We start from the raw sequence: 16,754 nt of genomic DNA on the forward strand, positions 1-16,754 counted from the left end.
GCGTTTGTGGGAAATATCTTACAAGTGTGATGAGTCTGAGAAGAGCGGGGTGCAGAAGGCATTTTTCTCCTGAGCTGAAATTGCAGTCGAGGAGGAACTGAGACCAAGGCTGACACACTGCCTGCTTGGCTAATTAAAACAAGAGACAAACCAAAAGAAAAGAAGAGGAAAATTAAAATTCACAGTCCAAACACAGAAAACTAAAAGACTAAAATGTTCTAAAACATCAAAGATTGTAAAACGTGGTTTGTGCTGCAGTGTTAACAAAAATAAATATATATATATTGATTTAAATAGAAGAACTTGAGGGCTGCATGACATAAGTTCAATGCAATGACTTATTAATGAACTATTTCAGCTGTTTTGTACCTATATCAGGATTCTTTCTTTTAAGGAAGCCAAGGAGGGAGCTCAGACAGTTCACAGACGTTCTCAGCAGCAACTCGTGTTTCTGAGAAGGAAAACATCCACACGACCGTTAGAGAATCCAACAATACAGAACTGGAGAGCTGAAATTATGACTTATCTACTGAGAAAACGCATGTGAAATATCAGCAGCTCATGTTTACAAAAAACGCTCGAGAACAAGCGACTTAACGTTGTTACATTGTTCAATGTGTTTTTTGGGAATTTTATGTGATTGATAGTTTGATATCGAGGCAACTGTGAAGTCGAAAGAAAATGATGCAAATGATCAAAACATCTGACACAATCTGTGAATTTTTTCAGCCTTTCTGTGTTCATACTTTAAAGAACAAGCTTTCGTTACAAATCTTTTGTGCTAAGTCGTAAAGACGTTTCTTTCCTAAACCTCAGTCAAATGGGTTGGAGAGCATCTATGAACATTGAATTTCAATGTCTAATTTCAAGGTGTGGACTTTGACTGCCATTCTAACACATGAATATCCATTTATCTAAGCCGCTTCTTTTTCTGGTTAATCAATTAAAATCCAGATGAAATACACTGAAGTTTGTGCCTTAATTGTGATACCCTATTAAAAAAAAGTACAAGCTATTTCTTCTAGCAATGTGGAAACAAATCGACTTGAAAATCTTTAATGAACCCAACAAAAATATTTTTGTTTCCACAGTTCTTTAAGAGATGACAGAGGTGAGGAACGGCCGCGCTCAGCACCACTTCTTAATCACAGAACCGGTCTGGACTGATGAAAGGATCCTTCTACACAAAAGGAAACGCATAAGGGAGTCGGGAGCGCTCCGTCACTACGCTCGTATGTCATCTTGACAACAGTAAGAAAGTGAGGCGACAGTGACAAATTGCAAGCTGCGACGGCCTGATGCGTCTTCAGCAGTTACATTTGTCATTAGATTGCTGTGATAAGCTGGCAGATGCAGAAAGGTGCGAGTTGTTCAATCTCTCCGGTATAAAAACTCAATTGGCAGATTTTTAACAAATAGCTAAGACGGCCTTGTGTATTTAAACAGTCGTATCCTGGAAAACACAAATGTTTACTGGGCAAAACAGTAGAGAGAATTTTATTTTATTCTTCAAGCAGGTAAAGCAGGATAAGCTCTTGCAAATTTTGAAAAAATACAATAATTTTGTTGAAGAAATAATAATAATATGAGCTCACTTGGGAGAAAATAAAGCAACAGATGCAGAGGGAGAAACAAAAAACGCAGACACATGCTCGCAGATGGACAGAGACGCATTCAGACACAGAAAGGACAACAAGATGACACGGGTGACAGTGACTGAGCAAGGTTTTAATAATGCATGCTTCTCCCACAGTACAGAAGCTGACAGGGAGCGCTGCATGGTGTCCAAAATTACAGAAGTAGGCCAGGAAGATGTATAAAACAACAGTGGAATTATAACCTAAGCTACAGACAGAGAGGGAGAGAGACAGGAGTTAATGGGACGGGCAGAAGGAGGCGAGAGAATCGGTGAAGGGACTGGAGCAAATCCTCCAGCCAGATGAGGATGCAAACACAAACGGAGGGAGAAGAGAGGAGCCGTGGCGCTTTCCTTCTGCAGCTGAACCAAAGAACCAAGAGTAGAGAGAGCAAAATAGCAGAGGAGTGGTTTGGGAACTGTTACTCATATCAGCTGCAGAGCAGCAGACCACAGAGCACTGAACCATCGCGCTACCGCTTTTATTTATTTTTTTACACAAAGGGGAGATAAGGAGCCAAAGGTTGGTGCGCTGCAGCAGAGACACAGTATTACAAGACACATACAGGCCTTGCAAAAGCATTTATAGTGCTTAAAAATTTAAAAACTGTGATGTGCATTTATAGCTTCTATTGTCTTTGCATTTCTAGAGAGACACACAGTCTACTCTTCAAAATAGCCGTGCAGTTTCTGTGAACAAATCTCATCACCAATTCAGAAATAGATGGAAATAATTTAAACTTCTGCTCATCTTTATAAAAACATCAGCAGGGTTTCCCACAGAAAGCTTGCTAAGCCTGGCGGTAGGAGCGTAGGGCTGTCATCCTGTGGCCCACCATGTTTTTGAGTTACATTTTTTTTTAAGTTGACAGGAAATTTGAAAATGACTAGGCAATTATGTTTTATTGGATGATATTCTTAGCAATATCGAAACTCCAACTATAAAGTCTTAAAAAGGGCAAACACAAAAACATTTGTTTCAGTCGTTTCATTAGTGTCCAAAATTTGTTGATTCTTTATCCATGGCTTATGACTTCATTTGCTGAAGTTCTCAGCATGTAGACCAGTAAAGATCGGCAGGAACTGGTGCTTAAAAAGAAAACCTACAAGAAATAAACAAAACAACTCTTAGCCTGGTGGGGGCACAAGTCAAGCCTGGTGGCCCGCCAGGCTTATAAAACTCTGGGGGAAACTCTGCGTGAGCATCTGATCTATTCTATTGCAGCTCTAGCTGCGTGTTCTTTACTGTTCAGACTTTAATGCATTTTCACAACATTAGCATCACCCTAAAACACATGAATAGTGTTTGGTCTAATTGGCTCCGGCATTGTGGATGTTACTAATCTGCCCCTCCAAAAACGACTCTGTTCCCTTCACTTCTAAACATGCTGAAGAAACACAGCTTGGACTCGTCTCAACAAATGAAAACAAGTTTATTTCTAAATGACCTTGTACTTAAAAAATGTTGGGGAAAAGCTGAAGACGACCAGCTGCTGTCTTTTCTGGAGCAGCATAAAGTTTCTTATAAAAACCAATTCGGTCAACAACAATTTGATATTATTAATATCGCCAGCTTGACTACAGCACTGTTAGTTAGTTAGTTAGTTAGTTAGTTAGTTAGTTAGTTAGTTAGTTAGTTAGTTAGTTAGTTAGCTGTTTGTTTGGTGGTAACCTGTGGAATTGCTTTATAGTGGTTTAGATATCATTTTTGTGAACATAAACTTTAGTATATAAACCACAACATGCCAGACTGTAATAACTGTAATAACCTAAATTGAGGTGTTCTCCAAGGCTTTGCGTTGGTCCCATTGTTTTTGTTTTCATTTTATGATCTGGTCAACTGGGTGAATATATATAAATCTTTTAACATTATATCATCTCCTGTCTCTTTGATTTAAGCTGTACTGCGACTTCAAAAAACCGTGAAATCTTAAAACTAAATTGCTTGAATGGCAAAATCTAATTACAAACTTGTTACAAAATAACTCCTTTGAACTGAACTTTGAACAAAAAAAAAACTTGAAAAATAATCTTTTTCTAACCAATCAACGTCTCTTAAAACAACTTGTTCAAACCAATTTCTGATTTTAGAAACATTTCTAAACAATGGAGACGGTTATTGATGCTTATATTTCCTCTTGTCTAAACTACAGTAACACACTTAACACATGGATCAAATTCAACGGGTCCTAAACTCCTAACAGGATCATTATTTGCACCATTTAATTTGCCCTTTGTTTTTTTATTAATGTTTTAATTTAATCATGTTTTCTGTGAAGCACTTCAGGATCACTAATCTATGAAAGGTGCAAAATAAATAAACTTAGAACGTACTCAAACGTTAATATGTAAAGTGTGACACTTTCAATTTCAATTACCAACTTTCACTGTTGGATATTCATGTGGGCCAGGCTGACACTGCACTGCAATAATGATATATTGTACAGCTCTGTACTAGGAAACCGCAGGTCATATTTAGTGTCGGCATAAAAAATTTGCATATAGAATTTGAATTACAGCATAATAATAACACCATTCAAGCACTCCTTTGCGACTGTGATATTGCTGACATGAATATTGCAGAACGTGATTCCATATGTCGTGCAGCACCTGCATAAGAAGACCACTGAGAGTGATTAGGAGGCACTGGGCCCCCGTCGAGCCAAGTGGGTAGAGCGCTCCATCTTCAGGCGCCAGAGGCCGGGGCCCGACTAGTCCGGGCCCGGTGCTCAGACACACCACTGGTGACGCCAGGTCAACGTCAAGCAAAGCCTGCAGCATCCGAAGGTAGCTGACTAGAGAGGAAAATGAGAAAGTGGTAAGATAAAAAATAAAAAAGGTGCATTTCATTAAATTATTTCAGCAGTTTAATTTAGAAAGTGAGACTCATACATTGTTAATAGATTAATGGATATGGCTTACAGCGGATGAAAAGTATCTCCATGTACTGCTCAGTGTTTGCACTTGGCTGGGGCTCCTTTTGCATGAATTACTGCATCTATTCTAATACAGTCTCTGTTTTAGAAGTGGGTAAACATATTTGGAGGCCACATTTTGGATAAATATCTGTGTGACTTAAGCCGCCTCCACACCTTGTGAACCTCCTCTGTAATCGGATCGTTTATCATTTATCGTAAAAAACATCTAATGATAGGAATTTTGATTTATTGCTGCAAGAATAAATGTCACCTAATGATGTTAAATAGTAATTTAAAAAAACTGACAGAATTGCCGGAAATGTTATTTTCACCAGAAGATCTGATGAATAAACTGGTGAACAAAGACAAGACAGACATGGAAAGAAAACAGCAAACACAAGTTGTAAAAGTTCAGAGTTGTACATAACTGACTGAATGATTGGAAAAACCTAACAGCAGCAGAAACTGAGGCAGAGTGGAAACAAGTAAAGGCAAACCAGAGCAATTTTTGAACTGATACGTGTCGGAGAGCTCAGGTAACGAGTTGAAGATGTCTGGGTGCAGAGAGAGAGAGAGAAGGTCTAAGGAGCAATAACCAAGCCCAAAAACTATGACTAAAAGAGAAGAATCCAAACTAAAATGGGCCAACCATCTGAAACACACTGACGCCATGAACACCCAGATCTAATCGCCCTGAGGAAGGAGCCCTAATTAGTGCGCACAAAAGAGGAAATTACGACAGAGATAAAAAAAAAAAAGCAGTGCTGGAACGGCAAACATTGGGGAGCTAAAAACTGAGACAGTGAGATGGAGAGGAGCGAGCAGAGAGGGAGGGAAAGAGAGATCGGTGCGCAGAAGGAGGGAGCCAATAAATCACAGTGACCCTGACAGGCTACTTATTCAGCTGACAGACAGAGACACAGGAGCAGCAGGGATGATCTGTCTACGAGCGCCACAGTGGTTTGTGGGACATTTAATATGATGAGTGAACGTGAAACGCAAGCATGGGGTTAGGAGACTCCACTAAAGATGAAGCTCTGACAGGAAGTTTGCAGAACTTTATGCAAAATGTAGGTAAGAGAGTCGGATTAGGATCCTGTGATTCACGCAGCATGTAAAAATGCTTCATACTCTGGGAGAACTTGTGCTAACCAGACTGCTTGGGAAAACACTAAAGTGTGTCATTAAGTGTGTCTCCATTAGAGATGTGCGCAAAACATTCTTGACATTCTGCGAATGTTGAAAAAACCAAAATATTTTCATTTATAAAGAGATGAAATTAAAATCACATGTGAATAAGCTTGTTCATGTGAAAAGGTCTGACGAAAATCAGCATGTTGCTGCTGTATGCAAACTGGTTTGATGAAGAAAAAAACAAGTTTTTGTTGCACCAATTTTGATGCAGATGGAAAAAGTACATAATCGTAGCACAATTTGTTTTTTTTAATCGAAAAACATGATTTTTTTCTAAATTGGCTCGTCTCAATTTTGTGAATTTATTTTCGTAATTCCAGTTTGTGTAATTTCAAATTCAATTGAAACGCAGCTGGTGAGTGGCAGGTTGCAGACATGAACAGAGACAAAAAACAAAACCACGAGTCAATCAAAAATTAATTTAAAAAAAATCACACTTAAACCTTTTTTTTCCTGAAAGAATTAGTCTTAAAACATTAAAAACATTGTCGTTACCCAGCAAGAGATTGTCTGTGTTTCGTTTTTGGCAAAACAGTTGGTGCACGGCCGTGTCCAGACTCCAAATGACGCTCTTATGAACCTTACAAAAGAGACAAAAATGCGAGAGAGGAAAGAGGAAAAAAAAATGTAAGTGCGAGGCAATCAGAGTTAAGGATTAAGGTTAAAATCGTCGTATTCAAGAATGTATTACACCTCCATTGTGAGCAGAACAAAGCAGAGCAGATTTGCACTGTGATACATATCAAATGAATGCAATTGTTCCCTATTCCACAGCCACAGCCACTTTTGCTGAGTGTTGTGTGTCTCGCCCTAGACTGTTTCTGTTTTTCTGTGTTTCTGGAGTTGTGATAAGAGCCGGGCTGAGTCGAGCGGCGGTGTGTACCTGAGTGGAGTGAACGCGCTGCAAGGTAATGAGGGAGGAGAGGAGAAGATGGCTGCAGCACAGCAAAGCCAAAGGAGGACAGGAGGATGGAGGGGGGGACGGAGCGGAGGAGGAAGACGAAGAGGAGGAGGAAGAGACGACTGTCTGCAGCTGGTCCATCAGCCCACGGTTGGAGAGCAACACAGAGACCGCTGCAAAGAAGACCATTCATGGGATTTGTCATTTTATGCTATGCAGCTGCACACAGAGGTCATGTTAACTGAATATTTTTCTGTTAGTGGCCTTTTGTACCGATGGAAAAGGAAAAACCATCACAAATCATTCTTTAATTTTCCCAAAGTAGAGCAATTGGGATTTTGTGGTAAGACATTTAATCCCCAAGAACGTGAATAACAACCAACAAGCCACCAGTTTGGTCGTCTGGGCACCAGAGTTATAAGTAGAGACTTTTTAGTACAATATTTTGATTTCATCGCTCGCTTGACAAATTCTATAGCAACAATTTCACACAACCCAGACCAGCAGGGTCTCTTTCTGAAATCGAATCTAAGAGCATAATCATGGCTCCTTCATACCTTCCCAGGCTCAAACTTAGTTCCCGATCATTATTAGCCATTTTTTACAGAGTAAACACAAAACTTCACTTTCGATTTACTGCAGATATTCCTACAGTGTAACCTCTGTCTAACTTCAAACTACAAGGCAGCATTAAGATTTCAATCTACCAACGGTGGGAAAAGGTGATGAATTTTCTTCGGCTCCAGATGAGGCGATACAGTGATCATTTCTGATCTCAGCCACACATGGCTGTGAGGGGAGAGTTATGTAATGCAAAAATAAAAATAAAAAATATGCTCTGAATACAGTGAAGAATCACTTTTTGTCTATCAGCAGATTTTTTTTTTCACAGGCTGTATAAAATGTGACCATTCCAAGATGAGAAAAGAAAAACCTGGAATGAAATTAATGCAGGTTTGAAAGGAAAGTTGTGCCTTTGTAGGCTGATCTTGACAACCTTTGTTACATTTTGTCCGATTGGCTGATTCTAACATGAAACCAATCATATCTAAATCTGCAAAGGTCTAAAAATCACCCACCGTTTCCATCGGCATGCATGTGGTCAACCAGAGTCACCCCACTGTTGTCATTGTGTTGTGAGATCAATGATTGAAGGTGCAGTATGACCTTATATTATGTCATGGTGTGTTGTTGAAGTGGACCCAAATGCAGCAGGCGACAGATGAAGTATAGTTGAGAATATTTAATAAAACAAAAACCAGAAACCAACTTACACAAAGGAACATCCAGGAAAGCACAAAAAAAAAAAAATCAGAGACGAGGAGATCACAGAGAACCATGAGAAGAGGTGAAGTAAAGAAAGAAACGAGATAAACAGGCAAGTAGTGACCGACTAAGAGGAGCTTAAATACTGGTAATGTTGGGAGCTTGACAAAAGACCTGGACTGATGAGCTAATTAATTGCAGGTGTGAGCAGCAAGAGCAGGAGCCAGGCTGAAGAGGGGGAAAGAGAAAGGAGAGCGAGGGAGAGAATACAGGGAAATAGGGATTAATTTTAACACTAAAGAATAATTAGACTAAAGAAACATGATAAACTAGAATAACTAGAAACAAGGAACATAACTAGAATCACTAAGGAAGAACAGGAGTGGAAAACATGGCAAGCTAAACAGAAAAATCTAGGGGACACCAAAAAAGACAAAAATCCAAAACCAAACTCAAACAAACCCAGATCCCAACGATAAAACCTGATATTGCACCGGTCCAGTTCAGAATCAGCAGGTCAGACTTTTTAAAGGTTATGATTGACCAAAAAAACTGCGATCTGTTGACCCTTACTATAAGGATTTCAATAATAGGACAAATTTTGAAAAACTAAAATGCTTAACATAATACAATGGTTTAAAAACTTAACAGTAGCAATTTTTACAATTACTGCTAAAAGAAAACACACTGATTGATGTAATAATAGCATTGTTTTCTGTAGGGACGCACGGTATGCGATTTTTGATATCCGATATGCTGATATACTAAAACTCATTTGGCCAATAACTGATACCAATACCAATATTTATCCAGAGCTTGTAGAATGGACTGCTGGTGAGGTTTTTACCTGCTCTCTCACTTTTCCTTTTGGCCACCATGAACTCATCGCAACGGTCAGAATGGTGGTTCTAGAGGTGGTTAATTAGGTTTGAAGTGTTGGAGTTTGCTCGTGTTAGTGATGCTGAGCAGCCATTCTGCTCTCAGCTTCTGACACTAAAAAAAACTTCCCCACTGCTGACACTGAGGCGCGCGTGACGTCATGACGTTATGCTGCAGGTCACTGGTTTGTCATATAAAAACATCATTTATACTGGTTATTTTGACAGAATGGCTGATGTTAAATTAAACTTTACATCTAACATCGGTCAATAGCGATAATATTGTGCATCCCTAGTTATCTGAACTATTTTCTTATTGTTATTTTGATGCCCCTTTACAGTGAATGTTAACAGAGAAAGAGAGAGAGAGAGAGAGAGAGAGAGAGAGAGAGAGAGAGAGAGAGAGAGAGAGAGCAGTTTCTCTAAAATAAAAGAGGTTACTCCTGCTGTCTTTCTGGAATCTCATCAATAGGACTTTGAATCCTTGGAAAGTTATGATGGCAGCTGTTTTTACATCGCCTAAGCTTATAAAAAATGATGCTGTAATCATATAAAACATGGCCCAGCAGTAAAGTGGTGTGTGTATGGGTTAGCCTCGTCCTGGCAGAAGATTTCCATTTCCCAAACAGAAATCTGGTAGGATCCCCGCACCATCGGCTCAAACACTCACTGGCCTCAGGCTGAAACGACTGAACTCACCACACATGAAGCAGCTGCAGCAGCAGAAGCACTAATACAGAAAAATACTACTGGCGTAATAAGACTTTCCCTCCCATCTGGATCCCTGCTCTCTTGCTACCAAGTGCCACCTTATTAACCACAAAGCAGCTCATTGCTGACCTCTGCTGAGTTTTTTCTCTTCCATGGGGGCATGAGCAGGGAAATTCAACTTGTGTAACCAATCACATCAGATGGTGTGTGCGTGTGTGTGTGTGTGTAATTTTGTTCACATATTTGTTTTGTCTTTGATTTCAGGAAGGACATTTTTTATTTGGGTTGTTTGGATTCCTGTTGCAAACAAAGTTCATCCACAAATCAAATGAAAACAAATAAATATTCAATGCTGAGGCACTAATTACGTTTTGTCTGACTGAGTTTTGGCAAATTGCTAGCAAAATGTTTTTGTTCCATAATCACCATGCAGCAATTGATGATAATCCAAAAAGCTTGTTTTGACTAATTTGGTGTTTATTTCTGCTGGACCATTTTTGTCAGAAAGGGTTAGGATTTATAATATTCAGCATAAAAAAACCAAAAACAACCCACATTTTTACTTTTGTTAAATAATGCATGAGCCGCATCAAATTGTGGTTTGTAAATTTTCAGCTTAGCTGTTTTTGGGAGATAAGCCACATTTTTATTTATTCATTTTAATTTAAACAGGAGCTTGTTTCAGTTCCTGTGAAATGCCGGAAATTAATCAACATGATTCTGTGTGAGCAAGTAAATTTGTTCTCGCTGTTCATGACAAGCAGAGGCAGGCAGGTTTTGGTGCAATTTTATCAACATCACTATGGATAACTAGCAAAAAAAAAAAAAAAAGTCAGTATCAGAGTTAGGGAAAAAAGCATTTTCACCATTTAGTCTTTCGTAACATTTGTGTCTAATGCAGGCATGTAATGCAGTAAATATTTATCAATGATATAGCAATATGTTTGATAAATAATAAACATTTCTGTATATTTTGTCATTTTGTTATTGATCTTACGTAATGTTCTTCATATCTGGAAGCTGTAGTCATCAAAATTACAAGAAATAAAGTAGTTAATGTTTAATGAATCTATATAATAAATGAGATCTGAAATGAGTGAAGGCAAATTTTGAAATATTTCCCAATTTTCACATTTTTTGAGGTGTAATGATGAAACCCTGTCGCAGAGGATAGATGACAGAGGAATTACTATGTACTATGCATTTATGGTCTACACCTGTAATATATTCAGTGACATTTGTTTAATGCAGCATGGAAAGTTTCATAAGGTAAAAAGGTGGTAATGTGTTCTGGGTTTTAAACTATAACCAGGTTTCACTATGAAACAGCAGAAACTGACCAGAAGAAACTTTTTTGTTGCTTTGAAGAGAAAAAAATATTGAATTAGATTTTTGCTGCAGCTCGTTATCTGTGGTCTTTGTTTGCTGTGAGCCCAAAACAGAAAAACAGCGAGAGTTTTTACTTATTTTTCCATTTATCACAGGTCATAGCTTCAATTGCAACATTTACTAACATTGCTACATCACTTTTATATCCCGTAACAACCCCTTGAATCAGATAAGAAGATTAAAATGATTGTCAGCGCAACAATCCTTCCACGTTTAAGGACAGAAATCTTTTTTCCCACATTCCCATTGGGGATTCATGACAGCGTGAATCCCCAACCAGTTTAATGCCATAATTTATCTACTCAATTTTTTTCTGTTGCTGCTATTTCGATTTTGGTGCTCTAATTACTAACCTTGTTAGACGCCACCAGTACCGAATGCGAATGTTTGTAATTCCTTCCTCAGTCTTAACGTTTTGATCAGGAGTAAAAAAAAAAAAAAACAGGCAGCGCTTCTAAATGATGCGACATCAAGAAAAACAGGAACAGAAATAAATGGGAGCTCAGTCAAACAGGCAGAGGGAAAAGGTGCCTCACCTCGGTCACTGCTGTGTGCCGGGGACAGACGCAGGCAGCACTGCAAGAAGTTGAAGGCAGGCAGCAGGCTCTCTGTGTCGGTAGGCTTCAGTATCCCAGCAACGCTACTGACTGACACACACACATCAACACTGCCTCAGTAGGTGAAATAATTCTAAATTAATTAAGTTCTTATAAGTTGGGTAACTTAATGAGTGTGTTAATCCTCTGTAACAAAATCTGCAATTGTAAAAGTAACCATGTTTGTTACACAACAATCATCAACAAAACAGTAAAACACACCATGTGTAACATACTTTGTGGCAAAGAGGGCCGTGTCGGCACCAGTGCTTAAAAACCGACTTTGGTCACATTTTGTCGTGGGACAGCCACAAACTTTTCAGCATGTACTTTTCCCCCGATGGTTTTCTCCAGACAATGAGTCGATCTCGAGAAAACAAACTTTGCTTTCTTGAGGTTATGAGATGATTGGAGCACGTTAAACTCACCAATCATCCGCCTCGAGAAAACCGTCAGGGAAATTAACTCGTTCACAAATTAATTGAAACCGACGAAACGAGTTAAACGAGAATTATATGCACAGAACGTAACTTAAAATTTCGCATTCAGAGATGCATTTGTACTCAAAGTAGGGTTCTCGCAGTACTGAAAATTAACATCAACGCGATAATCGTCAACATTTTTGTAACCGTGGCAACCTTCTTTGAAAGCAAAGATTTTACTCTAACAAAGTACAGAAAAATCCAACCAATTCCATATAATCCTGATAAACTACTATAAAAATTGTGATTATAACACAGCAAAATGTGAGAAAGTAAAAGAAGAACATTATACACTCATGCTTCCATAATCTATAGAAATAAACTAGTTTAGCATCTATTCTGCTGTATCTCTGAGAACGTTCATTTGAAACCCAACATGTTTTGCTGTGCTTCCATGAAGCAGGGAGTTAGACGACACAGACGGGCCACGCAAACGTGACAGAGGGAGTGATTAACGCTACATTTCCATCTCACCGTGGTAGAGCAGCTTGAAACACACTCCCTCCATGTTACTGTAGATGGAGGGTGAAGGCGGGTCGCTGGCCTGCATCAGACAGAGCAGCTTCAGCACCACGGGGAGCGAGCTGGCCGCTTGGCAAAGACGAGGAGAAAACACAAAGCATAAAAATAACGACAGAGCGGTGTGCTGTGTGAGAAAGACAAGAGACCAGCGAAGCCTAAAGACTTCCACTTCTCATCTAGAATTAGCATAAACTCATTATTTAGCCCAAGAAAAGGACGTTCTCAGAGCATTTGTCAAAGAAAAAAAAACACAGAATGTGGCTTTAAACTAACAAACAAAAGTTTGGAGAAAACTCCTACATTCACGCCTGGATCTAATCACGTTTTGGTTTGCAGCCAAAGTGCTGGGAAGAATCAAAGTAAATACTTTGCATCCCAACCCAGGGAGGAAGGAGGAATCGAAGCGATGAGAAAACAAAGCGGTTAAACAGAAAAGACCAGCAGTCGTTTTTTAAAATTTTTTTTTATTATTATTGCTGAAGTGCATTGCACTAAAAAATCTCCGCTGGAGGTGCTGCCACACGGGAGCTAATATAGAGCATGTATGAATGCAAATTACATTGAACTGTACTTGAACGTGTGCAAAGATAGCCATCTTTAATTCCCTGCAGACGCTAAACGAGCAGAGAGCAGTCGGAGGCTAACCGCGGCAACAGTTGCTGAAGCCCCAGCTGTTTCTGCCCTTCAGCTGCTCTCATTAACCTGGTCAAACAGACGCCGCGCTGCACGTATCTGTTAAACTTCCACACATGGGGAAAAAAAAGATTTTTTTTTTCTTCTTGCATATTCATTAGCGTTTTGTAAGCGCCTCCGATGTGATCTTTTCTTGCTTGAATTTCTAATTTACGCCTCGTTGAGATTCAAACCGCATCGCATTATTTTGTTGTTCGCAACACGACTCGAGAAGATTCCTGCTCCAGCGATGCGGAGACGAGTTGCGGAGGCTCGCTGAAAATGTCAAGGAGGTGTGCGCTTAATTAGAATTACCTTCTCTGTTTGCCTCCACAAAGTTTGTTTTCTGTATTTGGAGATCGATAATTCACAGAGAAAACACACGGCCTCCATCGGTAACGCGATGAAAACACGGCGGAGCCGACCCGTGTTAAACAGAACCGACCCGTAACCCGATGTGATCCGCTGTGGTTTACCCAACGACGAGGTTATGCTGTTTAAACAGCAAATCTGAAGCTATTTTCCCCAAATAAACAATGTGCACAAAAATAAATAAAAATCTCTGGCCTGAAGGCAGACCAATACTAAAATTGAAGAAGCTAAATCAATATGGCAGTTCTATCTAGGTAAACAAGTGTGTTGCATCACACTGGCTCTGCTGTCAGAGGGGAATCGGTGCTACATAAATGAAATTGATGATCGTCTGGTCCGACGTTAGTCAAGAAAGACTTCAGGAAAATGATTTTAACGAATTTATTCATGTTTTCAGAAGAGACTTCTGCATTCCCCTCCCACCCCCCCCTTCTAACAGCAGAGGCTCAAATAAAAGCGAAACAACTTAAATGTTGACTTTACACAATCAGGCTTCTTTTTCCCCACAGCATTATTATTAATACTAAAAATATCAACGAGTGCGTCTGAGGAGCTCAATAATGTTCTTTCCATATTTACATACACTGTAAAGACACAATGTTTGTTATTTTGCTGTGACAAGTCAGATTAAACTTGAGATGACTGAGATGATGGCAGCAGGTTTCATAAGTGCAAATAAGATTTATAATTCTAAGTTTTTGTTAACTTTCAATGTTACACACTATTTAAAAACAGCCATAAACACCTGCTACATAATATTTTAGTAAAGCATTTGGACTTAGAACCTTGAATTAATCTCAACTCTGTGTATATCTATTTCTAAATGTTTTCTAATGACCTATTTAAAAGATACAAGAGAGAGAATACAGCATAAACAAACCTGAAAACACCGTAAGAAACATTGTATCCCATCTTAAAGCACAATCAGCCAGTTTTTGTAAAGAAAACTGTAGCCAGGGAAAATTATCCCATAAACATAACTCAACGTAGCTTCTTCTTTTAAGACTTTCCTTTTAGATTTGAAAATAATTAAACTAAGTGCTTTCCATTAAGCTTTGCAAAAAACACGCCGTGCCAAACTAACCTATTAAACCTTCGAGATTACTTTACAGCTCTGCTGCTGCCTCGGCAGCGCTCGGTTATAAGTTGTCGTGTGTGTGTGCGTGCGTGCGTGCGTGTGTGTGTTTTTCTCTCCAGCAGCCACCACTCTACTTTTCATTACATGACTGGCACAATGCTTAAAAACTGGTGACCTAAAGTTGGTAATCAGGAGTCGATGTTTTAGTCCTTTCTCTGACTCTACACTAGGGATGAAGTGATACAATAATTTCACGATACAATACAATATACGATATTCTGGTCACGATACGATATGTATCACAATATTTGTTGAGCCATACAATTCGATACGATTGAGTGCATTTTTACGATTTTCTGAAAGATATTAGAAGGACAGAGTGATTTTAGTGACATTTTGTGCTCCATAGACTTGAATTTAGTTAACTGAAAACTGATTAAAAGCACCAACTACACAATACCTGAATCTGATTGGACAGTCTAACAGTCTGCAGCTGGACAAAATGAATAAAAGATGCAGTGAGAGAATTAGTTTCTGTCATTTAATTCATGTGGATTTGACATAAAACTCAAAAGTTTAAACGGTAATTCAGGAGCAGAGTGGGGAGATTATCAGCCTCTCTAGACTCTCAATATGCAAATGATTGCACTTATGTTTTTTCTTTTGGACACTGTGGCTGCATTTTGGAGTAAAAATGCAGCCACAAATGCAGTCTTTTGGACTATGGGGAAAAAGGCTTTTCTACCTTGGCTCCCAGAGTTAGCCGTGGCTGTAAGCCGTTTCCTACTAACTACTAAAGTAGTGGCTGCGCCTCACCCCGTAGTGATCGACTCCCTGCAGCTACGCAGCGCCGCTATTCCCCTGCTTGGATCTCTGAGTAGCTGCCTCTCAGACTGCCAGGATCTCATAGTACTCTCAGTCTCTGATACTCTTTGTTGCTAATAAGAATGATCGATTAATTTTGCGATCTCCCTGCTTTTGCAGCTACTCCGTTCGCGCCGCTACTATTTTCCGCTTCTCCGTTCCGCTTCTCTTTTCACGGTTACTTGCGCAACTTTACTTCGTTTCTCAGCAACAAAATACAGCCCATCGTTATTTATTGAAGATTTTACGTGCCCATAAACACAGGAATCTAATGTTAAGTTTTGTACGTTTGGAAGCTCATTCCCTCTCACATAATCGGAAAAGCCGGAGAATGGTGGCGCTTTTGACATTTCTCTGACATTCGGAAAAATGTGGTTTACTAATTTTAGCATAACTCCAGTTATACCTGGCCTATTAACACAATTTAAAAACTGGTGTGTAGTTTATAATGTGCACTTTAAGCTCAAGTTGAAGGTGAGACTGAGGGAGACGGAGCCTTGCTGCTACGCCGTAACAAACTAGACGTTAAAAAGAGCTATAAGGCTATGGACCCCTATGGTTTAACGGATCAATACTCGCGGATGAAAAATCGATACTTTCCGAGGGCGGAAAATATCGACATATATCGCCGAATCGATTTATTTATACAGCCCTACTCAACACCTGAATCCAGTGATGATTCGTTAGAGTTACGCTGCAGATTTGAAGTTGGACCATTTGTGTCTGTTTTTATTTTCATTTCTGACCTTACAGACACCTTCCCAGTTTTTATTCACACCTCCCTTATAATTATTTCAGAAAGTTTTCTGACCTGTGTGTCTTTGGTGTTACGTTCCTCTATGGCAACCCAAATGCTCTCACACCCACCTTTGTTTTCTGTCTTAAATGTGATGTTTTCCTACAAAGGTTGTGTTTTATTGACCAGATAATTGTGCAAATTCTATTGAATTACAAAAATTAATTTGCTTAACGGAAACATGGCAACTCACGTTTATCGATAGAAAAAAGTTCTGGCGCTGGGATGAAGTGGTTTTTTTAGCTAATGATTACTAATCAAGATTAGTTATTATTGTTTATTTTGTAAAACTGCAATGGAGACACTTTTTTCGCATCGCACGAGTCACATGATCAACGACCAGATGTTGCTACTGGAGGAAACGACAAAGAAGACAACAGGAAGTGGTAGGAGGAAGATGGTGCAGCATGATGGTACATGTGAACAACTTATTCACGTGTGATTTTAAATATTGTTTGTTATTATCGGCCCACTTTTAT

General features: G+C 39.2%; 1 protein-coding gene across 2 annotated transcripts in view; it reads right to left on the reverse strand.

Moving 5' to 3' along the window:
• Positions 1-16,754, reverse strand: part of LOC103468528 (meiosis inhibitor protein 1) — a 67,304-nt gene that overhangs the window by 6,160 nt on the left and 44,390 nt on the right. Inside the window, exons 23-29 of one of the 2 annotated variants that reach the window (XM_081609725.1) lie at positions 12,446-12,562; positions 11,430-11,540; positions 6,632-6,822; positions 6,244-6,328; positions 4,247-4,431; positions 370-451; positions 23-129 (exon numbers count right to left, since the gene is read on the reverse strand). In XM_081609725.1, the coding sequence (XP_081465851.1) occupies positions 23-129; positions 370-451; positions 4,247-4,431; positions 6,244-6,328; positions 6,632-6,822; positions 11,430-11,540; positions 12,446-12,562 (878 nt within the window). Of the gene's footprint in view, positions 1-22; positions 130-369; positions 452-4,246; positions 4,432-6,243; positions 6,329-6,631; positions 6,823-11,246; positions 11,541-12,445; positions 12,563-16,754 lie in introns of those variants that run through there. The other variant, XM_081609726.1, reaches the window with a different exon arrangement.

Source organism: Poecilia reticulata, chromosome 8, assembly GCF_904066995.2.
Source record: "Poecilia reticulata chromosome 8, P_reticulata-male-v2, whole genome shotgun sequence".
Classification (NCBI taxonomy): domain Eukaryota; kingdom Metazoa; phylum Chordata; class Actinopteri; order Cyprinodontiformes; family Poeciliidae; genus Poecilia; species Poecilia reticulata.